The sequence below is a fragment of the Microcebus murinus genome, chromosome 1 (assembly GCF_040939455.1).
Source record: "Microcebus murinus isolate Inina chromosome 1, M.murinus_Inina_mat1.0, whole genome shotgun sequence".
Classification (NCBI taxonomy): Eukaryota; Metazoa; Chordata; class Mammalia; order Primates; family Cheirogaleidae; genus Microcebus; species Microcebus murinus.
The window spans coordinates 46676555-46703030 of NC_134104.1; the positions used below are offsets into that span (position 1 = coordinate 46676555).

The window sequence follows — 26476 nt, forward strand, 5'->3', positions numbered from 1 at the left end:
TAAAGAAAGGAGCAAATGCAGCAGTTTCTCACAGCAATCATTATTTTTTTCCTCTTTGTCCCCATAAAATCAGCAAGCCACTTGGCCTCAGTGCTGGCACCCCCCTTCTCTTTCTTCAGGATACCATGCCACATCCTGCTCTCACTCTCCTCTCTCTCTTATTCTCTCATTCTCTCTGTCCTTCTAAGAAGATAAAATAAACTTTTTTACATACATATTATATACATCCTAATCTCTGCATGAGAAATTTTTCTCCACCTGCACCATGAATATCTACTAAGTTTTCCACCCTAACAAAGACCAGTGTGAATTCCTGGCTATAATCTTGGAATAGATAGGGTGGTACTCAATTAGCAAATGTAGTCAATAATAAAGGTATAATATGTACTTCTTGAAAGGGATTGGCCTTGCTGAAATAACAGGAAAATACCTAATCCCACTATTTCCAAATAACAGCTAAGGATCAATCATGAGCTCTCTCCCTGCTCTCTGCTCTTTCTTTCCCTCGCTGACCAGCTGACAGGCACCTTGCAGGGACTTAGTTTTCACAACATCTGAAAAGTGCCTAAACACACAGCAAGGAAATGTAAATCTCTCACTTCAAAACTGCTTTTGAGAATTTGTTTTAGAGCCTTGGGGAGTTCCTGAATGGTCAAGCAAGAGGTGCCCATTATAGGCCTCAGTCTCTGTCCCAGGGGCAGAATCAATGACCAGACCACAATCATCAGTGATAAACCTGTGGCTTGTTATCAGCTTCTGTTATTGGCTTGCTGCTAAGAAAAGGAGTAGATGCAGTGTTTACAATACCCTGTTAATTTGGCTACAATCATACATCATCTTCATCATTTTTTTACTATTCCTAATAAAAAGCCTGATATCTAATTCTCTCTTCCAATACACTTTTCCTCTTCCTTCCTTTCACCTTGTTGGCCCTTTTCTGCTTGGGAAAAGTAAAATAAATGTCTTCTATCTTAAACTTTGTTTGGAGAAATCTTTCTCAAAACCTGCGTGTACTAGCTCTGCAACAGCACTCCATCCTAACACTTCTTGCCCCAGAATGGTTCAAGAAAAGAAGAATCATCCAAATTGATTTAATCTTGGTACCATGGCACCTAAATCAAACAAGAAAACCAAATATTTTAAATGATAATTGTTAGGTTTGTTCCAGGTGGGAACCTGAAAAGTATGTATAGGACAGAATGTGGTTAATGGAAAACTTAGACTTGTAAAACAATAGCCTCAGGAGTCTGGAGAGTCCTGGACATTGTAAATCTAACAGACAGCTGCAGCCAGCATTCCTTCCTCTGCACCCCACCTCCACTGGGATGAAGTTTATCCTTCCCTATCTCTCCTGATAAGGACAACTCTGGAGCTGAAGGATGAATGTGACTGGGGCAGGGGTCATAGGAGCTGGTTGTTTGAAAAAGGATTTATTAAAAGTGGCTGTTCTGGCCGGGCGCGGTGGCTCATGCCTGTAATCCTAGCACTCTGGGAGGCCAAGGCGGGCGGATTGCTCGAGGTCAGGAGTTCAAAACCAGCCTGAGCAAGACCCCGTCTCTACTAAAAATAGAAAGAAATTAATTGGACAACTAAAAATATATATACAAAAAACTGGGCATGGTGGCGCATGCCTGTAGTCCCAGCTACTTGGGAGGCTGAGACAGGAGGATCGCCTGAGCCCAGGAGTTTGAGGTTGCTGTGAGCTGGGCTGACGCCATGGCACTCACTCTAGCCTGGGCAACAAAGTGAGGCTCTGTCTCAAAAAAAAAAAAAAAAAAAACAGTGGCTGTTCTGGTCCATTTACTTACTCCCCCCAGAGAAACCCTCTATAAAACCCAAAGCTTTCCCCTCTCTCAGTGTGGACGCTTTTTTGCCTCCATCCATCTGAGCACCCAGATGCTCAAAATAAACAGCATTTAGCTACACATGAGGTTTCATGTATGTCTCTCTCTTTGCTAGGGACCTAACAATAATATGATAGTTTCTTTCTTATTGGCTATTTTCCTATCCTGTGCTTTCAACTGCCTTTGTAAAAAAACAGAGAAGAATCACATGGAGGTATAGAAATCATCCTCAAATGTACAGACTCTCTATTCTGCCTTACCACCATGAGAAGAAATATAAAAGAAAAATACAAACAAAGAAGAAACTTCTAAAAGGGAACTTGTGATCAACTCTAAAGTACCTTAAATTGTATGTACATGCATAGAAAACGATGGTTTACAGCCTACAATGCTAATGGCTGTTATCTCTTAATGCACTGGAGGATAAGTGTTTCTCCCATTATACTTTTCCTGTATTATCAACAATGAACTTGTATTATGTTGAAAATTCATTAAAAAGTAAATGTAATAAAAAATTACAATATAGCCGATGAAAAAAATGTATGTCCAAAGGCTACAGAAACTGCATACATCTGAATTAGCTTCCACTCTATTCCAAAACCCAAGAGTACAGAGCAGAAATACCAGGCTATAGTTTGATTCTTCTAATTTAAGGAATTAGATTTAAGTCTACCCATTACGAGAGGGTAATTTTTAGCATCATTGAGTTGATGAGGAAATGAGATAAAAATCAGGAGATCACATTCATTATATATATGAAAAATAAAAACAAATTAACAAAGCAATATATATATATCTACATATATACATATACATATATATCCATTTCATAAATATATTGTATAACTTCCTCATAAATTCAAAAACCAAAAATTATTCCCATTATTAACCATCAGCATAAAAGTAAAACTCAAAACATTTCACAAGTTAATCTACTTAAAAGCAACAACATGAATAAAAACTACTAATATGCCACCTATTACAAACAGGATATGACATAGTACATACTTCTGAACAGGTCCAGTGTGCCTGACTTCTCGCCATTCTTCATCTGAATTAGATGTAATAGAAAATGAATAGCAACCACTACTTTGCTTCTGCAGGAAGGTGTAGGTAGGTTTGGCTGCATCTGTATTTGAGGGCTGACAGAACGTGGCAAGGAAAAAGATCTCCTTATAAATACATAAATACAAACATATTAATTTTCAAAAGAGAAAAGTCAAAACCTAGACCTGTAAGAGAAAATGTAACTAAAAGAAATTCCTATATATGAGTTATATCCATACTTTGGAATTCCTATAAAGATATAACCACGCCAAAAATAATACTTGTCATCAAAAGATACTATATAAACAATGGTCAAAATTTAACTTGAAGTGCTACTTCCAGATATGAGCTCTATAATTAAAAAAGAATTTGACAATTCTGCAGTTCAAAATAATCAAAACAAGTGACAAATAGCAGGAAAAAGTAAAATTTAAAATTAAGAGAGACTGAATTTATAGTAACATAAATTGATATTCTATTATTTAACAAAAAGTAATATATAAATTTGTATATACAATATAATTAGCATGCAAAATTTTTATAACATTATACATAAAGATAGTGGTGAAGTCTTATGTCTTATCTTACTAATGTGGCTTTCTACAGGCCTTCTAAATAAAAGATTAGCCCCATACCAAACCTGTGTGTGTGTGTGTGTGTGTGTGCACATGCTACATAAACACTTTGCTCTCTATATGTATTTGGTAGAGATATACAAACTACATGTATATTACCAAACTCCTATGAAAATAAACATAGAATTTTAAACTTACTATTGTTTTCAATATAATTTTAGACTAATAGAAGAGTTGCAAAAAACAAACCTCACCCAGATTCCCCTAATTTTATCATATATAACCTTAGTATAATTATCAAAACTAACAAATTAACATTGGTATAATACTATTAACTAAACTATAGACTTTAATCTGATTTCATTAGTTTTTCCACTAATATCCTTCTTCTGTTTCAGGATCTTACAATTCCTCAGCTTTCCTTGTCTTTCACAACTTCTGAAGAATACTGGTCAGTTATTTTGTCAATGGGTTTCTCCCATTTTTCTCACGACTAGATTGAGGTTATTATACATTATCAGGAAGAAGACCAGAAATGATGTACCCTTCTCAGTGCATGATATGAGGGGATACATTATGTCGATACGTTTTATCACTTGTGATGTTAATTTTGATCACTTGGTTAAAGAGATGTCTGCCAGGTTTCTCTGCTGAAAGTTACTACTTTTCTTTTTGTAGTTAGTAAATATTTTGGGCTAGAGACTTTGAGATTATGTACATATCTTCTTTCTCCTTAAATTTTCACCCATTTAATTTGTCATCCATCAGTGGAGTTTATCTGCAACAATCATAAATACAATATCCTAGTGGTGGTTTTATATTTCTCTTATTCCTTTTACTTTATTAATTGGATTCTTTTCTAAGAAATAATTATCCCTTATCCACCATTTATTATTTATTAATTCATTCATTAACTCAGTTATCAATTTATATCAGCATAGACTCATAGATATTTATTTTATTCTTAGGTTATAATCCCATTCTATCATTATTGATGTTATTGAACAAACTGTTCCAGCTTTGACTCTGGGAGTTATTTCAGGTTAGATCCTATGCCCTTTTAACAAAATATAACATTTTGAAATCAGCCTAATATCAATGAAAGAATTTTTACTGAATCTCCTCACCCCTTGCTAATTATATTAATGATATGCTAACCTGAGATATTGATTTCATCTTCATTTCTTCAGTAGCAGCACCAGGAAAAGAACAAGCTGAAGCACAGTAGTAATGAATAAAAGAACTTTCTTTTGAAGAGAGGTTCTGAAACAAAGGAAGTGCCTGAACCCAAGACAATGGATAAGAAAGCTCTAATTCTCCATTGGTTGTACTTATTTCCGTCATAATATCTTTCAATTTCAATTCTTCTCTTTGTGAAATAGGATTGTGTAGCTCAAGGAAAATGAATTCACTGAATTTTGCTATAAAAGAAAAAAAATTTTTTTCAATAGTATTTTTCCAAGGGGATTATAAGTAAAATAATTTAATTATTAATAACAATAAGATTGGTATATAACCCAAAGTATTTTGTACATTAGGTAAAAACCCAGGTGAATTAAAACCCCAAAATAGGCCATTAGTAACCTAGAACTAAAACTCGCAATTTTTAGACTCCTGTTCTACTGCACTAAAATGGAAACTCCACAATGATATTGACTGCTATTATCTCCAATGCGTGGCATTTAGTAAGTGCCAGTAAACATTTGTTAATTAATGTATAAATGAACAAATGAATGAATTATAATTAAGCAATTAATTATTTTTCTCTAGCCTCCTTCACTGATCAAATCTATCAACTAAAAAAGTATTCCAATTAAATACCTCCTACATTTTCTTTCCTCAACCATTTCAGTGTTGGTCTCAAAAGATATTATCTCTGCCCATAATGATTATAAATGAGTCTTTATATTTTCCCCAACTTCTTTATTATTTAATCATAAATTTTCCTATTGAAAATAATTAGGATAGGAAAATAACTAATTTTAAAAGTATAAAATTTAGGTTATTACCTAACATTTTTAATGTGTAAGAGAGTAGGAGGAAGAAGGCAGAGAGATCAAAGAGGTGAGAAAGGAGCAGGCATAGTTGCTCATGCCTATAATCACAGCACTTTGGGAGACTGAGGCAGGAGGATGGCCAGGAGTGAGAGATCACTCTGAGCAAGAGAGAGACCAGCATGCACAAGAGTGAGACTCAAACGGTACAAAACATAGAAAAATCAGCCGGGTGTGGTGGCACGTGCTTGTAGGCCCAGTTATATGGGGCTGAGGCAGAAAGACAGCTTGAGCCCAGGAGTTTGAGATTGCATGAGCTATGATGACACCACTGCACTCTAGCTGAGGAGACAGAGCAAGTCCTTGTCTCAAAAAAGAGGTGAGAAAAAAACCTTACTAATTTGACTTACCCAATTCTAAACCAAATTCTTTTAGGATTTGGAAATTAAACAAAGTTGGGAAAACTTTAAGATGCATATTTATGTAGATAAGTATTATGGGCATATACAGAAAATTATTCAACCCAAACTCAAAGGAATGATATATAAGTAAACTGGATTATATTTTTTAGAAACTAAAGAAAATGTTGAAAGTAAGAGTTTGTATTGTAAGTATTTTATTTAACTTTGTTAGTAACTAACTCTGTCACAGTTCATTATGAAACAATGGCAAGAAACTCCTAAGAAAGGTAGTCAAGGATGACAACTGACTAAAAGATAAGGCATTCCTTTTTTTTACAGTATAGAAACTTTTTATTTTCAAGGTAAACAACATTTAAGATTTTTTTAAGGTCTTCTTTTTATTTTAGAAGATAATTTCACCTGGTTGAATAAAATTATCAGGAGAAATTATTTAAGCAAATAAAATTTTACATAATTTTAAGGGATAAAATTTTTCTAATTCAATGAAATTAATTTCAATTCACTGAAGTAATTACATTGTAATTAAATTATTTTAGAAGAAAACTATTTTATGTATTGCACTTGTGAGGTTTTTCTGAAATTTGGAAATAATTTTATACTCACACTGCTGGCTTAATGTAGAGTTTTCTAATTGGGCCTGAATTTCCTGAAGATAATTTGCAGAGACCCAGAGGAAAAGGATTGCATGACTCCTTTTACTGTGATCATCATCCATACTTTTCCATAACCCAAATCTCTTTAAATGTGTGGTATCCACTAGCAATGAAACCTCATTCAGGGACACTGAAATAAAAGATAACAACTTAAAAACTAACCTATTTAACAATACAGCACTTAAGCACTATATGACACGTCTTAATACATTATATTTTTTAAAATATATATATATTTTAAGAATTATATGCAAAGTTTTTTAAAAAATATATTTCCAGTGTACTTCAATAAACTTAGCTAAGATACCTCAAGCAGTATTATTACAGTAAAAAAAAAAATCACATTACAATTAGGAAGAGCTAAATAATTATTATTATTAAGTGATAATTAGAGATTTAGTCTCTCATACTATATGATTTCAGTTATATCCAGAAAAGATAAATTTGAGATTAAATATCCATAGTATAAAAAACCTTGTCCAGAGAGATTTCTCACTAGGAATTTTGAAATCATTAGCAAAAAGAAAAAACAGTCTACCAATGCACAAAATTAAGTATAGTATACCTTTTGAAAATTATATATTTCCATTTTTTTATCTTGATCAATACTATAAACCAAGACTCTAAATGCTATCATAAGCCAATTTCTGCCCATCTTTCTTCTCTCAAAACATCTCCATTTCACTATACAGATAAACCACTATCAAAGGATTCTCAATAATAATATGAAGTTCTAAATGGTTTAAGAAGACATTCTCTTAAAATTCTTACAGGTTTTATTTTTCAAAATTCCTGGGTAATCATTCTAAAGTATTAGTCCTTCTCCCTCTTAGTGAGATAAAGGAATCTCCTCTGAGGATAACTTTTTTTTTTTTTTCAATTCAAAGAAACAGAAAACTGGTTTAAAGAAGTCCTGAAGATCATCTAGTTCAACTTTAAGAAAGGAAGCAGCTAAACCAGGAATGCAAATATCAATTAAGGATAAGCCCAAGATAGGTGCCTATTTGAAACAAATCTCTCAGTACTCCTCCCTGCATTATCTCCTGGCACTTTGCTATTCAAAGTGTGGTCCTTAGACTGTAACATTGGCGTTACCTGGAAGTTTGTTAGAAATGCAGAGTATCAGGCCCCACCCTAAATTTACTGAATTAGAATCTCAATGTAACAGCCCACCTCTACCCCTAGGATTCATATGAACATTAAAGTATGAAAATCATTTTATATTGAGTATTCAAATACTCAATTAACCAGTCATCTTAATGTTCCCAAGCCAGCCATTCTATTCTTTTTTTTTTTTTTTTTTTTTTTTTTGAGACAGAGTCTCACTTTGTTGTCCAGGCTAGAGTGAGTGCCGTGGCGTCAGCCTAGCTCACAGCAACCTCAAACTCCTGGGCTCAAGCGATCCTCCTGCCTCAGCCTCCCGAGTAGCTGGGACTACAGGCATGCGCCACCATGCCTGGCTAATTTTTATATATATATATCAGTTGGCCAATTAATTTCTTTCTATTTATAGTAGAGACGGGGTCTCGCTCTTGCTCAGGCTGGTATTGAACTCCTGACCTTGAGCAATCCGCCCGCCTCGGCCTCCCAAGAGCTAGGATTACAGGCGTGAGCCACAGCGCCCGGCCCCAGCCATTCTATTCTTATATTTTAACTTCCTAATCTGAAAACTATCAGTAAAACTGGCAGCAAAAAACAAGCATATTAAATTAAAATGGGATGAGAATCCTCAGAAAAATCTCCTCAGCATTTCCTCCTCATGCAGCTCACAGCCCCATATGTACATTTGATACTATTTCTGTGAAATCTACAGTTCCAGGCTTTTAGAATCAAAGGCTAAATTTCTTTTAGAAAGACTGCTTTAAAGTTCCTCTTTTTAAAAACAAGGGGATTTAATACCATCATGAGAAAAATTTACACCTCATTACCAAATTTTCCCCCAATATGTGGTCAATTCTGTTACATGGCTACAGCAAAGATACTGAAAGCGGGAGTTGCCTACCCACTTTTCCATTCCTTCTTCTTCCTTAACAATAGAACCCTAATTTTACTGAGAGAAGCAAGATATTCAGCTTTTAAGAAGAACTCTGTTTCCTAGCTTCCTTTGCAAATAGGTGAGTGGTCATATGACTAGTTAGTTAATAAAACCTAATTTGAAGAAGTCAGGCAGCATGCACATCTAAGAAGTCTCCTCAAAAAGGCAAGAGATAAGTAGCATGTGATCTTGCCACCATTTTCCCCTTCATCCTCCCTACGCCTGAAATGCTAACATGATAATGGAGTATGTATGAGCAGCTACAATGGCCATGAGATAAACTTGAGAATGCAAGTTATGTGTTAGGGATGACAGAGTAGAAAACTAAAAGAGTCTAGGCACCTGATGACCAAGGAAACACCATACCAGTTCAGCCTGCCTCTGGATTTCTTCTATGCGAAGGAAAAATAAACTATTTTCTTTAAGTTATTGTTACTAACAGCCAAACATAATTAATAGCTAATATAAATTTGAAAAATCAATATTTTCTCTCAGTTGCATGGAAAAAGAATAAACATTTAGACCTCTAGGTTCCCATCTATAAAACCTTTTATATGCATCCCTTGCTTTAAAAACATTTTGCATATGGAAATATGAACAGGATTTGGGGAAGAAGACTAATATTGTCTTCTTCCATGATGAAACTGTAAGCCTATTATCACTGAAAAGACTATTTTTCCAAAATTTGTAATTAAAATTGCCTTTTAAAAATCACATGTGATAAAAAATCATAAATAAGCAATATTTGAAACAAAGTACGAATATTAACTATGAAAACCTAAAATATTATTTTTGACATCTGTATGACAAGAATTTGAGAGGTTACTCTCTCTGTTATCCAGGTCTTTAACTATAAATTGTAGCATTATCTTTTCTGAAATTATTCCTTTTAAAATCACATGCATTTTTTTGTTTGTTTCTTCTAAATAGCTAATATTATATTATTCCTTAATAATTGATTAATATTTACTAGTTAGGACTATCAATAAACTTATTCTGTGCTTTATATAGTCTTACCTAAAGTGGCAATCTAATTATTAGAGTCATTATCATAACTTAGTTTTGGATTCTGTACTTGAGGTATCTGGGGAATCCAATTAAAGTCACTTTGATCACATCTGCAATATTGGAACAAAAGCTTCCTCTTCTCTAGTTCATAGCTAAGGTGCTATTTGTGTATTTTTCCTCCTTGTTCTTTTTATAATCCATTATCTAAAGAGATTATACTCTATTGCTTATTATTTGTTTTCTTAGTGTAATTATTTATTCTGGAAGATTTTTAGTTGAAGAAAGAATAAAAAAATGACCTGAGTCTTGTGTAAATTGCATGTACATTTTCCAATCTACTTTGCCTTACTCAGATAAAAAATGTTATAAAAACCTCTCTTAGCCTCTACATTAAAACATTTTATGTGTTTGTGTGCAATATTAAAGATTTTTCTTATGCTTCTTCCCTTATAGTTCCTATTTTCATCCATTTTTATACATACCAAAATATTCTTGCTATGCTTCAAAACTTTATTTCTGCTAATCCAAAGAAATCACCATGAGTCCTTTAATACTGTTTGACTGAGAGTGATTAACATAACATTCTATTACAAACATTTTATTCTATTATAAAACATTTTAACTTCCTTTGGAGTTGCTACAAAATGTTAAGGCGAAACATTATTAAACTTAGTTTTACTTCAATTCTAAACTGAAAAAAAGTTATAGAAAACTAGTTGCAAAAGGATTTCAGAGTTTTGCTGACCAATTATTTTACACTCAAAATTACAATGAAAAGGCAAGGTCATAAGATAATGATAACTTACCTTGAAATGGGATCTTAACATACTTTGTTGTAAACTAAAGAAAAAAAATCAAAAAGCAAAAAATGAGTTACTACCCAAAATGTATTACTATTCAAATTTTTACTTTATTTTTCAAACCATACGCACATATTCAAAGTCTACACACTAAAAGTGCTCAAGCCCTTTTATCAATAAATCAAGAAAATGTTTCACTATAAAGACTTAGTTTTCATGGAAGTTTACAAACCCCTTGCATTAAGTTTCTCTATATGCTCATTAACAAAAACCAGTAAGACTTTATTTAATATATTTTTCAAAAATGTTTCCTGAAAATTTAAAGAAAAAAAACAAAACAAAACAAAGTATGGTATGTATATAGCTGTTGTGAAAAGGAAAAAAAAAACAAAAAAAGACAAAGTTAAAACTGCCAAGAGACCCATAAGTAACAGTGACTCTGGTAAATATATCATAAAACAGTTTAATTCTTGGCTTTGTTGACTCAGCAGCACATGATTATTTTCTCAGGGATGAATTTAAACTAACCAAACTCACAGAAGACTACAGAAGAAACCAAAATACCAATGTGCTATATTGTTTATAATAAGAAATTAAAATTGTCAAAAGACTTAACTGGTGGCCCACCTGGTATGCACATTGTGTTTCTGTAGAAAAACTAATTATGATTAAAAGGTTGCTTTTACCACATGAAAGCGGGACTAGAAAAATCAGTTGTTTACTGTGAAATGGCTACAAAAGATCCAGCTTCACAAGAGTAACAGACTTGTCAAAATGAATAACATAAATTAAGTCCCAAAGCCAGAACACTCTCTCCCCTGGATGACTTTCGGATGGGCACCACCAACTCTTCCATCCCTAACATTCATCTTTTTTTGTTTCATCTTATGAACTCCCTTCTGACTGAGGCTTTTGCTCTTTTTGCTCCTTCCGCCCTAGGAAAGTTATTTTCTCTAGGTACTTTTCATATAAATTTGACCACCTTAAGTCTTGCTTTGGTAATAAATTCTCAAGAGTTGTGGAGCAAATCTTGCATGCACAATCTAAAACAGACTTATGCGTGGACGTTTGTTTTTCCATTAATGCCAAATGAATCTGTGCCTATTTATTTTTTCTCTTTTTATCAATACAATTACAAATAAATAAATGTATTTTAATAAATGAATTGATCATATCAGAGGTATATATAGTCTTTGAGCACAAAACAATATCAAAATGGTCGTGGTACATATCAGTAGAAAACACTGTTCAGTGAAATCACAGGTTTATGATGACTCCATTTATTTTTCCAATTTAAAAATTATTTCATATTGTGCTTTCACAAATATACCACTCATATTCCATAGAGTAAGTCAGCAAAATGTGAGGCAATAGGGCATATTAACTGACCTTGGAGTTAAAATGCTGCTCTATCTGTACCACTTACACAAATAGTAAGTAAGTAAACCCAGGCAACTTGCAGAACCACTTCAGCTTTAGTAAGACCCTTAATCAAGGGTAGCTATTATCATTATCACCACTTAGATAGCCTGCTCAGCCTGGGCCTCCAGGTCGCTGGAGACCCAGGCAGAACTAAGCACCCAAGGCCCTCCACAACTACCACTACCTATGAAGCCCCACCATGCCTCCACCACCACAGCTGCCACTGAGGGACCCAGGCAGAAGCAAACTCCCAGGGCCACCTGGCTCCACTGACATTGTGGAGGGGGAATTGCCCCACCCAATCAAGCTGTCAGCAACAGCCTGAGGGGACCAACCCATCCCCCAACAAGAACATCCCTCATCATCTGCTTGGACTGTGACCACCACAGGGGAACAGGAAAACACAGAAAAGCAGCAGTGTTACAGGTTCACAGTGCTTCTGCCCTTCTCCTGCATGATCAATCTTCCTGAATGGGACCAAAACATGCCATTCAAGGGCCTGGGAGCTGGGGGATAAATAACCTAGTCTGCCACCATTGACACTTGAACACCCTCCCAAGAGTCTGAGTTCCAACTAACCCGAATTGCCAGCAACAACAAACGTGGGTACCTACCAGCATAAGCTGGAGGGCACTGTACCTTTCCCTCCTTTACTGAGCAAAAGAGTTGCCAAAAGAGGAGAACAGGTGTACTACAAAACTATCTGTTTTGCACTGAAAGAAGAGATTCCAGATGACAAAGAATGAACATAAGAATTTCAGCAATGTGAAAAAACAAGCTGGTTTGACACCATCCAAAGGGTAATACTAGCTCTCCAGCAATGGATTTCAACCAAAAGGAAAATGTTAAAATGTTAAAATGACAAACATGGAATTCAAAACATGGATCATAAGTAAGATCAAGGGGATCAGAGAGAAAATTGAAAAACCAACACAAAGAAACCAAAAAAAAAAAAAAATTCAGGACATGAATGAAATATTCACTCAAGAGATAGATAATCTAACAGAAAATATAACAGAATTTCTGGAAATGAAAGAATCATTTAAGGAATGTCAAAATACAATGGAAAGTTATAACAACAGACCACGTAGAAGAATTTCAGAGCTTGAAGACAAGGCTTTCAAATTAACTCAGTTAGGCCGGGCGTGGTGGCTCACGCCTGTAATCCTAGCACTCTGGGAGGCCGAGGCGGGCGGATTGCTCAAGGTCAGGAGTTCGAAACCAGCCTGAGCAAGAGTGAGACCCCATCTCTACAATAAATAGAAAGAAATTAATTGGCCAACTAATATATAGAGAAAAAATCAGCCAGGCATGGTGGCGCATGCCTGTAGTCCCAGCTACTCGGGAGGCTGAGGCAGGAGGATCGCTTGAGCCCAGGAGTTTGAGGTTGCTGTGAGCGAGGCTGATGCCACGGCACTCACTCTAGTCTGGGCAACAAAGTGAGACCCTGTCTCAAAAAAAAAAAAAAAAAAAAAAAAAATTAACTCAGTCAGTAAAAAAGGAAGAAAAGAAAACCAAGAAGAATAAATAATCTCTCTGAGAAATATGGGATTATGTAAAATGAACAAGTATAAGAAACATAGGTATCCCTAAAGGAGAACAAGAAAAACAAAACACATGGAAAACCTATTTATAGGAAAAATGGAGGAAAATGTTCCTGGTATTGCTAGAGATTTAGACATTCAGATACAAGAAGGTAATCAAACACCTGGAAGATTCATGGCAAATCGCATTATCAACAAGGCACACAGTCATCAGTCTTGACAAAGTCAAAGTAAAGGAAAAATATCCTATAAGCTGTAAGACAAAAGCATCAAGTAACTTACAAAGGAAAATCCATCAGGCTAATGGCAGACTTCTCAGAAGAAAGCTTACAAGCCAGATGGGACCGGGATCCCCATTTTCAGTCTTCTGAGACAGAATAACTGCCAGCAAAGAATTCTGTATCCTGCAGAACTAAGTTTCATAAATGAAGGAGGAAAAAAGTCGTTCTCAGACAAGCAAACACTAAGGGAATGTGTCACTACTAGACCTGCTCTATAAGAAATGCTTAAATGTTCTATACATGGAATAGTACTATTGATACTTACCAGAATAAAAACACCTGGATGTTAAAACTCACAGCTCTTACAAAACAGTAACATAGAGGAGGAAACAAAGCAACAAGTTTGTAAGTAAAATGATGACTAGGACAGTATCTCACATAGCAATACTGACATTGAATATAAATGGTCTAAATGCCCCCACTTAAAAGACATAGTTTGGTGGAATGGATTAAAAAAAAAAAAAAACACAACCCAAATATATGCTATCTTCAAGAAATCCATTTAACTCACAAAGATTCTCATAGACTCCAGGAAAAGGGATCAGAAAAAAAAAAATTCAACACAATGGAAACCAAAAGCAAGTAGCTATTCTTTTATGAGATTAAATATACTTTAAATCAACAATAGAAAAAAAAGACAAAAATGGTCATTATATAATGATAAAGGGAGCAATTCAACAAGAAGATATAACAATCCTAAATACATATTCACCTAAGACAAGAGCCCCCAGATTCATAAAACAAATTCTACTAGATCTCAGGAAAGAAAGAAACAGCAACATCACAATAACCAGGGACTTCAGCACTCTACTGAGAGAAGGAGACAGATCATCAGAGCAGAAAATTAACAAAGACATAATGGACTTAAAAAGGGACTACAGAACAAATAGATACAACAGATATTTATAGAATACTCTAGCCCAAAATTAAAGAACATACATTCCTCTTATCAGCACATAGAGTATTTTCCAAGATAGATCATATATCAGGCCACAAAACAACTCTCAGCACATTTAGAAAAGTCAAAATTATGCCATCTATCTTCTTAGACCACAGTGGAATAATTCTAGAAATCAACTTCAAGAGGAACACTCAAAATTACAAAAATACATGGACATTAAAAAACCTGCTTCTGAACATCCTTGGGTCAATGATGAAAGCAAGATGAAAATCAAACAATTTTTTGAATTGAATGACTAAGACAAAACAAGCTTCCAAAATTTCTGAGATACTGAAAAAGCTGTGCTAACAGGGAAGCTCACAGAACTAAATGCCTACATTAAAAAGACATAAATATCACAAATTACAACCTAATGTTACACATCAAGGAACTAGAAAAGGAAGAATAAAACAAACCCAAAGCCAGCAGAAGAATAGAAAAACAAAGTTCAGAGAAGAACATATGAAATAGAAACTAAAAAAAAATACAAAAGATCAGCAAATTAAAAAGATGGTTCTTTGTAAAATAAACAAAATAATCAGCCCCCTATCAAAATTAACTAGAAGAGAAAGAACTCAAATAAGCTCAATTAGGAATGGAAAAGGAGAAATTACAACTGATACCACAGAAATACAAAATATCATCCAAGACTACGATAAAAACCTTTATATAAACAAACTAGAAAATCTAGAGGAAAGTAATATATTTACCTCCCAAGGTAAACACAACCTCCCAAGCTTGAATCAGGAAGAAATAGAAATCAACAATGAGTGGTAAGATTGAGACAGTAATAAAAAAAATCTCCCACTAAAATAAAGCCCAGCGTCAGACAGACACACAGCCAAATTCTACTAGACCTACAAAGAACTGGGACCCATCCTACTGAAACTTGTCTATAACATCAAGGAGGGAATCCTCCCTAACTCATTCTACAAAACTAGTACTACCCTGACACCAAAGCCAGAAAAGGATACAACAAAAAAAGAAAACTACAGACCAATATTCCTCATGAACATAGATTCAAAAATCCCCAATAAAATATTAGCAAACTGAATTCAACAGTACATCAAAAAGATAAACCACCATGATCAAGTGGGTTTTATCCCAGGGACACAATGATGGTTCAACACATGCAAATCAATAAATATGATTCACCACATAAACAGAATTAAAAACAAAAAGCATATGATCATCTCAATAGATGCAAAAAGAAATTCCATAAAATCCATCACCTCTTCATGATAAAAACCCTCAACAAACTAGGCATAGAAGGAACATACCTCGAAATAATAAAAGACACATATAACAAACCCACAGCCAACATCATACCAAATGAAGAAAAGTTGAAAGCATCTGCCTTTAACAACTGGAACAAGACAAGGATGCCCCACTGTCATCACTTCTATTCAACATAATACTAGAAATCCTATCCAAGGCAATCGGGCAAGAGAAAGAAATAAAGAACATCCAAATTCAAAAAGAAGAAGTCAAACTATCTCTGTCTGTCAGTAAATGAACTTGTATCTATTAACAAAAAATCCTAACACCCCTCCAAAAGACTCCTGGAATTGATAATTCAATGAAGTCTCAGGTTACAAAATTAATGTACACAAATCAGTAGCATTTCTATACACTAATAAAAGTCAAGCTGAGAGTCAAATCAATAACACAATACCAGCCAGGCATGGTGGCTCACGCCTGTAATCCTAGCACTCTGGGAGGCCAAGGCAGGAGGATTGCTTGAGCTCAGGAGTTCGAGACCAGCCTGAGCAAGAGTTGAGACCCCATCTCTACTAAAAATAGAAAGAAATTAGACAAACAACTAAAAATAGAAAACTTAGCCAGGCATGGTGGCATGTGCCTGTAGTCCCAGCTACCCAGGAGGCTAAGGCAGTAGGATTGCTTAAGCCCAGGAACTTGAGGTTGCTATGAGCTAGGCTGATGCCACGGCACTCTAGCCTGGGCAACAGAGGAAGAGTCTGTCTCAAACAAAATAAATAACACAATATCATTTACAATAACTGCAAAGAAAATATTATAAAACACCAAGGAATATACTTAACCAAGAAGGTGAAAAATCTCTTCAAGGAGAATTGTTAATACAAAACACTGATGAAAGAAATCATCGCAAACAAATGGAAAAACATCCCATGCTCTAGATTGGAAGAATTAATATTGTTATAATGTCCATGCTGCCCAAAGTAATATTCAATCAACTCCTATCAAGATACCAAAGTCATTTTTCACAGAATTAAAAAAAAAAATCCTAAATTTTATGTAGAATCAAAAAAGAGCCCAAATAGGCAAAGCAATCCTAAGTAAAAACAACAAATCTGGAGGCATCACCTTACCTGACTTCAAATTATACTATAAAGCCATGGTAACAAAAATAGCATGATACTGGTATAAAATCAGACACACAGATCAATGGAACACAATAGAAAACCCAGAAATAAAACCATACAGCTACAACCAATTGACTTTTGACAAAGCAGAAAAAAATTTACAGGGGAAAATAAATTTATGGGGAACAGTTACTATATTCAATATATGGTGCTGACAAAACTAGATAGCCACATGCAGAAGAATGGATACCTATCTCTCACCATATACAAAAATTAATTCAAGATAGATTGAAGACCTAAATGTAAGACCTAAAACCATAAAAATTCTGGAAGAAAGCATAGGAAAAACTCTTAGACATCGGCCTAAGCAAAGAATTTATGACTGAGACCTCAAAAGCAAATACCGCAATAACAATAAATAAATAGGACTTAAACTAAAAAGTTTCTGCACAACAAAGGAAATAATCATCAGAGTAAATAGATAACCTATAGAATGGGAGAAAATATTCATAAACTATGACAAAGGACTAACATACAGAATCTATAAAAAAATCAGCAGAAAAAAAAAAACCTATCAAAAAGTAGGCTAAAGATATGAACAGACTTTTTTTTTAAAAAAAAGATATATTAATGACCAACAAACATATGAAAAAATGCTCAATATCACTAATCATCAGGAAAATGCAAATTAAAACCACAGTGAGATAACACCTCTCCCCTGTCAAAATGGCCATCATTAAAAAGTAAAAAAAAAAAAAAAAAAAAAATAGATGTTGGTGTGGATGCAGTGAAAAGAGAATACTTATACTCTGTTGGTGGGAATATAAATTAGTACAACCTCTATGAGAAGCATTATGGAGATTCCTGAAAGAACTAAAAGTAGGCCTACAGTCTGACCCAGAAATCCCACTACTGGGCATCTGCCCCCAAAAGAGAAGTCATTTTATAAAAAAAACACTTGCACCTGAATGTTTATTGCAGTATGATTCACAATTGCAAAGTTATGAAATCAACCTAACTGTCCATCAACTAATGAGTAATGAGTAGATAAAGAAAATGTGAGATATACATATACACACACACACACATCATGGAATACAACTCAGCCACAAAAAATAATGAAATATAATGTCTTTTGTACCAACTTGGATGAAACTAGAGACCATCATCCTGTATGAAGTATCTCAGAAATGGAAAACAAATATCTCATGTTCTTACTTATAAGTGGGAGCTAAATGATGATTATATATGGCCATAATTTGTTATAATGGACATTAGAAACTAAGCAAAATAGAGGGTGGAAGGAGGGTGAAGAATCAGAAAGTACTTATTGGGAACAATGTACATGATTCTGGTGACGGCTATACTAAAACCCCTGACTTCACTTTATATAATTCACTCATGTAACAAAAAATAACTGTACCCCTAATCTACTGGGGTAGGTAGAAAAAGTAAATGGAAAATGTTCATATCTGTCACAGCATTCTCTGTAACAAGGCCAGGTGCAGTGGCTCATGCCTGTAATCCCAGCACTATAGGAGGTGGAGGAGGTAGAAAAATTGCTTGAGGCCAGGAGTTTAAGAACAGCCTAGCAACATAGCAAGACTCTGTCTCTATAAAATATAAAAAAATTAGTTGGGTGTGCTGGTGTGTTTGAGTCCCAGTGTTTGGGGCTGCACAGAGCTATGATCATGCCACCACACTCCAGCCGGGGTGACAGAGTGAGACCCTTTCTCTAAAAAGAAAAAAAAGAAAGAAAACTTAAATGTTCAACTTTAGAAAAATGGTTCTGTAATAGTTTTATGTAATAGTTTCTGGTCACAGGTATTTTTCTAATTCAGCTAAATTGCAACTATAATGAGAGTTAAAACAACATGTCCAGTGTCTACAACAATGTCTAACATATGGTTACCACTCACTGAATGTTGAGAGAATAATTAAATTTAATTTTTTAACATATTTACCTAGCAAAAAAAGTTCTTTAATTTCCATTACAGAACAACCTGAACTCTGAAGAATACATATAAAAAGTCTTCTGAAAAACATGAAATGTTTAAGACTTTTATCCTTTTCCCTTTTTTTTTTTTGTTTTTTGTTTTTGTTTTTGTTTTTTTTTTGAGACAGAGTCTCACTTTGTTGCCCAGGCTAGAGTGAGTGCCGTGGCGTCAGCCTAGCTCACAGCAACCTCAAACTCCTGGCTCAAGCAATCCTCCTGCCTCAGCCTCCCGAGTAGCTGGGACTACAGGCATGTGCCACCATGCCCGGCTAATTTTTTGTATATATATTTTTAGTTGGTCAATTAATTTATTTCTATTTTTTTTTTAGTAGAGACGGGGTCTCGCTCAGGCTGGTTTCGAACTCCTGACCTTGAGCAATCCGCCCGCCTCGGCCTCCCAAAGTGCTAGGATTACAGGCGTGAGCCACCACGCCCGGCCCTTTTCCCTTTTTTATGTTATCATTATACTTTTTAAATTTTCGAACTGCTTATGTTCTTTTATAACATAACTGTCTTAATTTTTGTAGCATTCCTCTCAGCCTTGGTCCACATGTTTATATTTACTTTGATTTACTAAATCACTTTCCTATAATTAAACATTTAGAGTTTTTATTTTAATTATAAGAAATGTTCCCTCTCCTATCTGACTATATATGAAAAGAAGAAAAAAAAAAAGAAATTTTCCAGTAAACACAAGATAATAAATTAAGATGTCCCCTGGCTAATCAATTATTGTCATACAGTTAGGATAGCCAACTTTTTGTTCATTACAGAGAAATCAACAGGAATAATTGGTTGAACCTAAATTTAAAATTAAAAAAGAAAAACAGGAGAAAATTACAAAAAACTAACAAAATTTCTTACAGAAAAAAAATTGTAAAATCACCCCAGGCATGCCAAATAAATAATATTTGAAAACCAGTGGCCAAGAAATATTATTTTTAAACCAACTCGTTCTTGAGCTTTTAATCAGAGCAATTTTGACTATATCACAAGCTACCATTATTTGCAGTTCTGAGAATTTGCCAGATTTGTACATGATATTTGCTCTATCAGGATTAGGTCTTACCCTCTGTATGGTCACCAAGTAAACATCTACTTCATCTCTTAAATCATGTGCTGTCTTGTCTGTGAAGCTTTCCCTGATTCTTTCAGACGTTTATAAGTATCCGTTCCTATATGCACCTTTCTTGTACATATTTAAATGTACATTTTAGCATAATGTAAAGTAAATATATATTTACATGTCTGTCTCTTCTATTAGACTACAAGTTTCTTGAAAGCAAAACCCATATCTTACTATTTTTATATTCTCTGCTCTATCCTAACATGGAGAAATATTAATAAAACTGCTAGAAAAATACCTGAGTTACAATTGAGATAGTCAATTCAACATTTATAAATGCCTCCTTAAAACTTAGCCATTTATGGAAGGTATAAAAGTATATAAATAACAACCAAACGAGTAAGATGTGCAATGTTTAGGGGATGGACATGCTTGAAGCTATTACTCGAAGGGGGAGGGGGACCATGGGCAATATATATAACCTTAACACTTGTACCCCCATAATACGCTAAAATAAAAAAAGTAAAATAAAAAATAAAAGTATATAAATAAAAGGATGGCTCTTCACCATAAGAAGTTTAAAGGTTAATGGAAAGATTTAGGTAAGAATATATGTAATTATAAAACCAATAAATCTTATAACAAATGTACAAATGAAGTGCTGTAAGGACACAGTAAAGAAAGAAGTTAACTCTGTCTGAAAAGGAGGGATCAGGGAAGGTTTCCTAGAAAAGGCAGTATTTCAGATAAACCTTAAAAGACGATTTTAAGAGGCAGAAATGGTGAGAAAACATAGAGAACTGATCCAGTCTGGCTTACATATATAGGATATGAAAAGGAATACTAAAAAAAGGTAAAAAAATAGATTAGGATTCCGTTCCTGGACATCCTTAAATGACAAATTTTGGAATTTGGAGAAGTCAGTTTACAACAATTTAAACCAGCAAAATGAGATTTCTTCTTTGTGTTCCAAACTATAACCTGAAAAAAATTTACTATCAAGTCACTTTTAGAGCCCAAAGCATATCAGTATCACATGTGATTTTTTTTCATTCCTAATTTTTATCAGAGTAGTCAGATGAAGTATGATTTGGGGAGTGGGGGATTAAAGACACGTTTGAAAGTAAGTATAATAACTTAAAAAGTATCCAAAGTGTCCCATAAAAAATTATTCTCAATTATATTTTCATTTATGCTACAAAAAACAGAGAAAAAAAATCAGAAAATGCCTTGTCCAAGATACAAAACTAAAAGAAAAAAAATTTTTAAATATACTTACTGTAACACAACCTTTAGAAGCTCCTTTTATTTTACCAATATAGACAGAAGTAAATATAAAATCCAGTTGGAGATTCATCTCATTACTAGGCATAATACAGGAAATGTTTTCCATGACAGGATTATATGGACATAATTCAGATGATGCCTAACAAGGAATAAATTATAAAATACATATAACCCAAAGTATTATATAAATGCTGAAAATGATTTTTCACAAATTCTTCATTAAATTATATTAATTAATTTTTGAAGGATTTAACACTGTTCTTACTGTAAAGAAATAACTATCCAGATTTTTTTCCTGAAGAGGTATATGATTTCTCTTGAGAAAATTATGCTAAATTAGTTGAATCCAAAATTAATCCAAAATGGTTTCACATTCAATATTCTCTAATAGGGTTTATTCATATTTTTGCTTCAACAGAAATAAATTTAGATTTTATATAGTGCTTTAGTTTAAAATGAATTTTTAAATATATTATCTCTTTTAAGCTCCACAACTACTCTATGGGTAGGTTTTCCCCCATATTTCATAAATAAAGTTAACAGATGTTTGGATTGGTTAAGTGATTTGCCCAAGGTCATACAACCTGTAAGAAGCAAAACCAAGATTCAAACCCAGGTTTCTGTCTCCAGGTCAAATGTTATTTTAATCATATAAGATTGCTTCCATTGACCAAGATAATGTTCTTGCTATTGCACTTTTAATGAGCAATGAAGAGATATAAGCACCTAAGAATCATCTATTATATCAAATCCATATGCTTTACTATACTCTATGTTTGAAGATAGCCAACCAGAAATGATTTATACTTGCCTAGAACCTCAAAAATCATCCCCCTTCCACTCAAACAACTACATAACTTTGCATTTAAATTATGACCGACAACCAGGCAATATCAGCAGGAATTGTTTCCCACAATCTCTTCTGAATGTTACACTGTTTTCAGGTGACTTTTTCAACTCCACACTTGCCTAGAGACTCTGCACATTATCCTTCTTTAACCCTAATATCACAAATGACCAAATTATTACTACGGTAATTATTATGCATGTGAACTCACACCCCTCCTACCTCTAGCAAATGTGATTACTCCTCATCTAAAACATACATCATACTCATTTTTAACCCAGCTCACAATGCCATTTACCTGCTTAATTGAATTTCCTTGTCATTCTCATCTTTTATTGTTTAGTATACTATCTTCTTATCCCCTAAGTAAAAAAGGGAATCAAATCAACTACAAGTGGCTCCAATAAATCAGACAAATAACTGTGATATTTTTTAATGATAAAAGGAGAGGTTGGTTTTGAAATAATTTTTTACTGGGCCTCACATTTTATAAAGACTGTCTCCTAAAAATGACCAATCCATGTTTCTCATAATTCATTTAAAACAGGAAACAAGGGAGAGCATGGAGATGTGGCATTCTGCCTCATATGTCTTGGTAGATCTCCACAGTATTTGCTGCTTGGTTGTGATCATGAATTCTATAAGTTCCTCAAGAGATGTTATTTTCTTATCATATGATCATTTCATACTATGTTGTCAGTTTATGTGCTGTCATGGCAATCATAATTCTTCTACAAGTTTAAATTCATCATCAACAATAATACCTTCAATTATAAATACGACTAAGCCAGTTGACCCAATCTGGCAAGAATGGTTTCACTTTAGCAGAAATTCAAAACAAATGTGCTGAGGTGATTTCTGTATTGAGTGCTAAATGCAAAAGAAATATTCATGAAATAATAATCAGACTAAACTTTTTGCATAGATCTGACCAAACTGTTCATCATACTCTGCAAAATAACAGCTTCTGACATTATTTTTTTAAAAAATCAATAGAATTTTACCATAATTCTGCACTGACGGTCATTGGTAAACATTTCTTACAAATAGTATAATCAGAGGCCAATAACAAGAAAGAGTACAGACAATAAAATGATTTGAATTTTATTTTGGACCTACACTCTTCAAAGGACTGAATTAACTGTCTGATACTGACACTTCCATTTATTATTTTCTATAACAAGGAAGAGACAAAGGACTTACCAAATTTTATAGGTTTCTGACACTATTATAAATGGTTTAATTTGTTATTTCATTTAATACTCAAAATAATCTTGTGAGGTAGGTGCTATAATTCTCATTTAACATATGGAGAAATTCAGGCTTAAGGAGGTTAAATGCCTTGCCCAAATGGCAGAGCAAGGATTTGAACACAGATCTATATATTTTCAGAAGCCATGTTCTTTCCTCTATATCATACTGCCTTCTGATACATGAGGAAAAGGAATAATTCCAAGTAGCCATAGTACTCCAAGACCAGACAGACAAATATTAGAAACCGTCTGATTCTAGAAAATGTTTTGATAAAACAGTTAAATGTCTAATGAGAACCATTAAAAAAAAATTATTCAAGTTATAGAATAGACTGAAAAAATGTAAGTGACCAGAAAAAAATGGTATAATCCTTTCATTTCAAAATAAAAATATTTATATACATCACTCAAACTAGCATAAAAGTTGTCTCAAAATTTAAACTAAGAAAATTTGTAATCTTTATTACAATCTTCCTATTGATAAAACAAATACCAGTCATTAGCCAATAGTATATATTTCATTGTTCATCTGTGAGAAGCCAGAAATAAATTACCTGTACAGTTTCACATGTAACCAGTGGTAGTTCTGACAATGCTGATTCAGAAGTACTCTTATTTTCATTAGTGATTTCATGATCTTGCTTAGGCTGTAATTTAAGAATTTCTGAATTTTTATGTTCAATGGGTCCTTCTTCATCACTGGAAACAACAACTAAAAGGGAAAAATATATTTAAATATGTTACAATAAGCACATATAAAAAAGAACTTTCTAACTACTGTAATATATCTTTAATAATCCCATTAAGTTTAAACATCTAAATTTGTTCAATTTAGAAACTTATCTATCATCCATTATCTAATTTATACTAGTTATATGCAATGTTCCCATATCAGTATTATTATTCAACATTTATCTGCAACCTTACTTTCTAGAGAATAAAGACCTTTAAAAATGGATAAAGTGGGGGAGGGGGGGAAATGGGCATTTATTGAAACCTTAAAATCTGTACCCCCATAATATGCCAAAATAAAAAAAATAATTAAAAAAAAAAAAATGGATAAAGCCATGAGGAGGCCTTAGGTATAAGTTCTAGTTCTAACAATGGATTGTGCCAACTCTCTAAATGGTACTTTAAATCCTGTTACATTAGTAACAGGATTACATTAGTAACTAGTAACATAGTTACTATACTAGTAGTACATACTATACTAGTAACTAGTTACATTAGTTGCTTCTGGTGGGGAAAATGGATAGCTAGAACAAGATGTGGGAGACTATTCCATATATATATATATATATATATATATATATATATCCTTTCAAACCTTATCAACTTTTTGTACATGCGACTATATCAACTATTCAGAAAGTGATTAAAGCAAAATGAATAATAGTTAGGTGGCACTCAATTCTCCATACTTTAGCTTCATCAACCAATTGACAATAATAATGGTACTTAAAGAAGCTATTTTAAAACTACTGAGTTGGATTATCAGTGTACTAATCAAAGAAAAAATTATTTTCTTCTTCCAAATATTCCATTAGTTTACCTAAATAAATATAAGATTTCATGAAAGAAATCCCAAAACACCAAGTCTTTTTTCCTACAGTTAATGTCTTCCATAGTGATGTCATAAACAGCATATTTCCTAAGCAAAATTTCTTCAACAGGAGAAAAAAGCAACTAAGTAAATAAAGCAGAGAAAATTAAGTGCCTTTATAATCCTCTTGTTACTCACTTGGTTCAGCAGAGATCAATGATTGATTTCCTTCACTGTGTCCACTTAGAATAGGCTTTTCTATTGTATTCAACTCATTCTCATCCTTCTCAACCGAAGAAGAAATCCCCACAGTATCTTTGACAATAGAGCTCTCAAGAGTTTCAGTGGTTGAACAGACAGAGGCACTTTTGGGAGGAGCACTCACAGCCAACTCCTGACTATTAAGTGAGGGTAGTTCAGTAAAACCACTTTCTGTATGTTTAGGTGTGATTTCTTCAAGCAATTTTGGGTCCTGCTGATAGTTTTCACTTGACTTCTCAAACTCAGTGGATACTGTTGAGTCATTTTCTTGTCCTTTCTGAACAAAAGCACATAGAAAAAAAGCATTTTTTAAAATTTGGCTTACTTATACCATATTTTTGAGATTTAAACTAAAAAAAGGTAAAAATATATCATTTCTATAACTACATGGATAGAAAACTACACAATTATACTAAATTGTGCTTGCCAGTGTCTCCCAAGTATAAAGATGTAGGAATTGGTCTGTCCAATCCAATGCCTAAATAATTTTTTAAAGGGTGAGATTCCCATCTTTAAAGTGGTTGATATGGTTTTCCACTACCTACATCAACTTCAGAATGAAAAGCTGTTTTTTTTTAACATTTTTATTTTGCAAAAGTAATAGGGCCATGTGAACAACTACTTTAGTAACAAAAGCAAAAAATTGAAAACTTAATAGGATAACATTAACATTTATGAAAATCAACTATTATCTTCAGTATCTCCATTTCTGTATAACTAAATCATGTTTATAATTATAACCCAAAGGCACTACAAGGTCCTGAAATGGCTTGTGAATTATAAGAATCAAAAAGCTATCTTATAGTTTTATTGCTAACTATATGCTAAGACTTTGAAAAATAGGTAATGTATATATTAAGTATGATAATTCTTCACTTATAATAAATTGCCTAACTTCTAGATAAGTAGAAGAATAAAGAATTACTTTTGCAACAGTAATTCTTTTCAACAGTAATTTACTGTTGAAAAAATAAAGCTGACAATAATTTTACAAAGTAAAAAAACAAGCGACTAGACAGTATGAATAGTATTTAGCTAAAATAAGGAAAAAGAAAAGAAGTCTGAAAGATCTACACCAAACTACTAAGGAAAGAGTGGTATCGGAGAACAAGCAATTTTAACTTTTTACTTACATTTAACATTTGAAATTTGCTCCAATAACTGTATTACTGAGAAAAGTTACACTTAAATCATTTTTAAAAAATAAAGCTAACAGGCTGGGCATGGTAGCTCACACCTATAATCGCAGCACTCTGGGAGGCTAAGGCAGGTGAATTACTTAAGCTCATGAGTTCGAAACCAGCATGAGCAAG

At 33.6% G+C, this 26476-nt stretch overlaps 1 protein-coding gene across 8 annotated transcripts in view; it reads right to left on the reverse strand.

The window, feature by feature from the left end:
* The window catches only part of SENP7 (SUMO specific peptidase 7), a 142080-nt gene that overhangs the window by 19879 nt on the left and 95725 nt on the right, over positions 1-26476 (reverse strand). For 4 of the 8 annotated variants that reach the window (XM_012779684.3, XM_012779682.3, XM_012779678.3 and 1 more), the window contains 7 exons: positions 25101-25440; positions 23914-24071; positions 21252-21398; positions 10385-10418; positions 6486-6665; positions 4625-4887; positions 2853-2986 (listed from right to left, as the gene is read on the reverse strand). In XM_012779684.3, coding sequence (XP_012635138.1) covers positions 2853-2986; positions 4625-4887; positions 6486-6665; positions 10385-10418; positions 21252-21398; positions 23914-24071; positions 25101-25440 — 1256 coding nt within the window. Of the gene's footprint in view, positions 1-2852; positions 3017-4624; positions 4888-6485; positions 6666-10384; positions 10419-21251; positions 21399-23913; positions 24072-25100; positions 25441-26476 lie in introns of all 8 variants that reach the window. The other 4 variants (XM_012779677.3, XM_076001219.1, XM_076001218.1 and 1 more) reach the window with 1 other exon arrangement.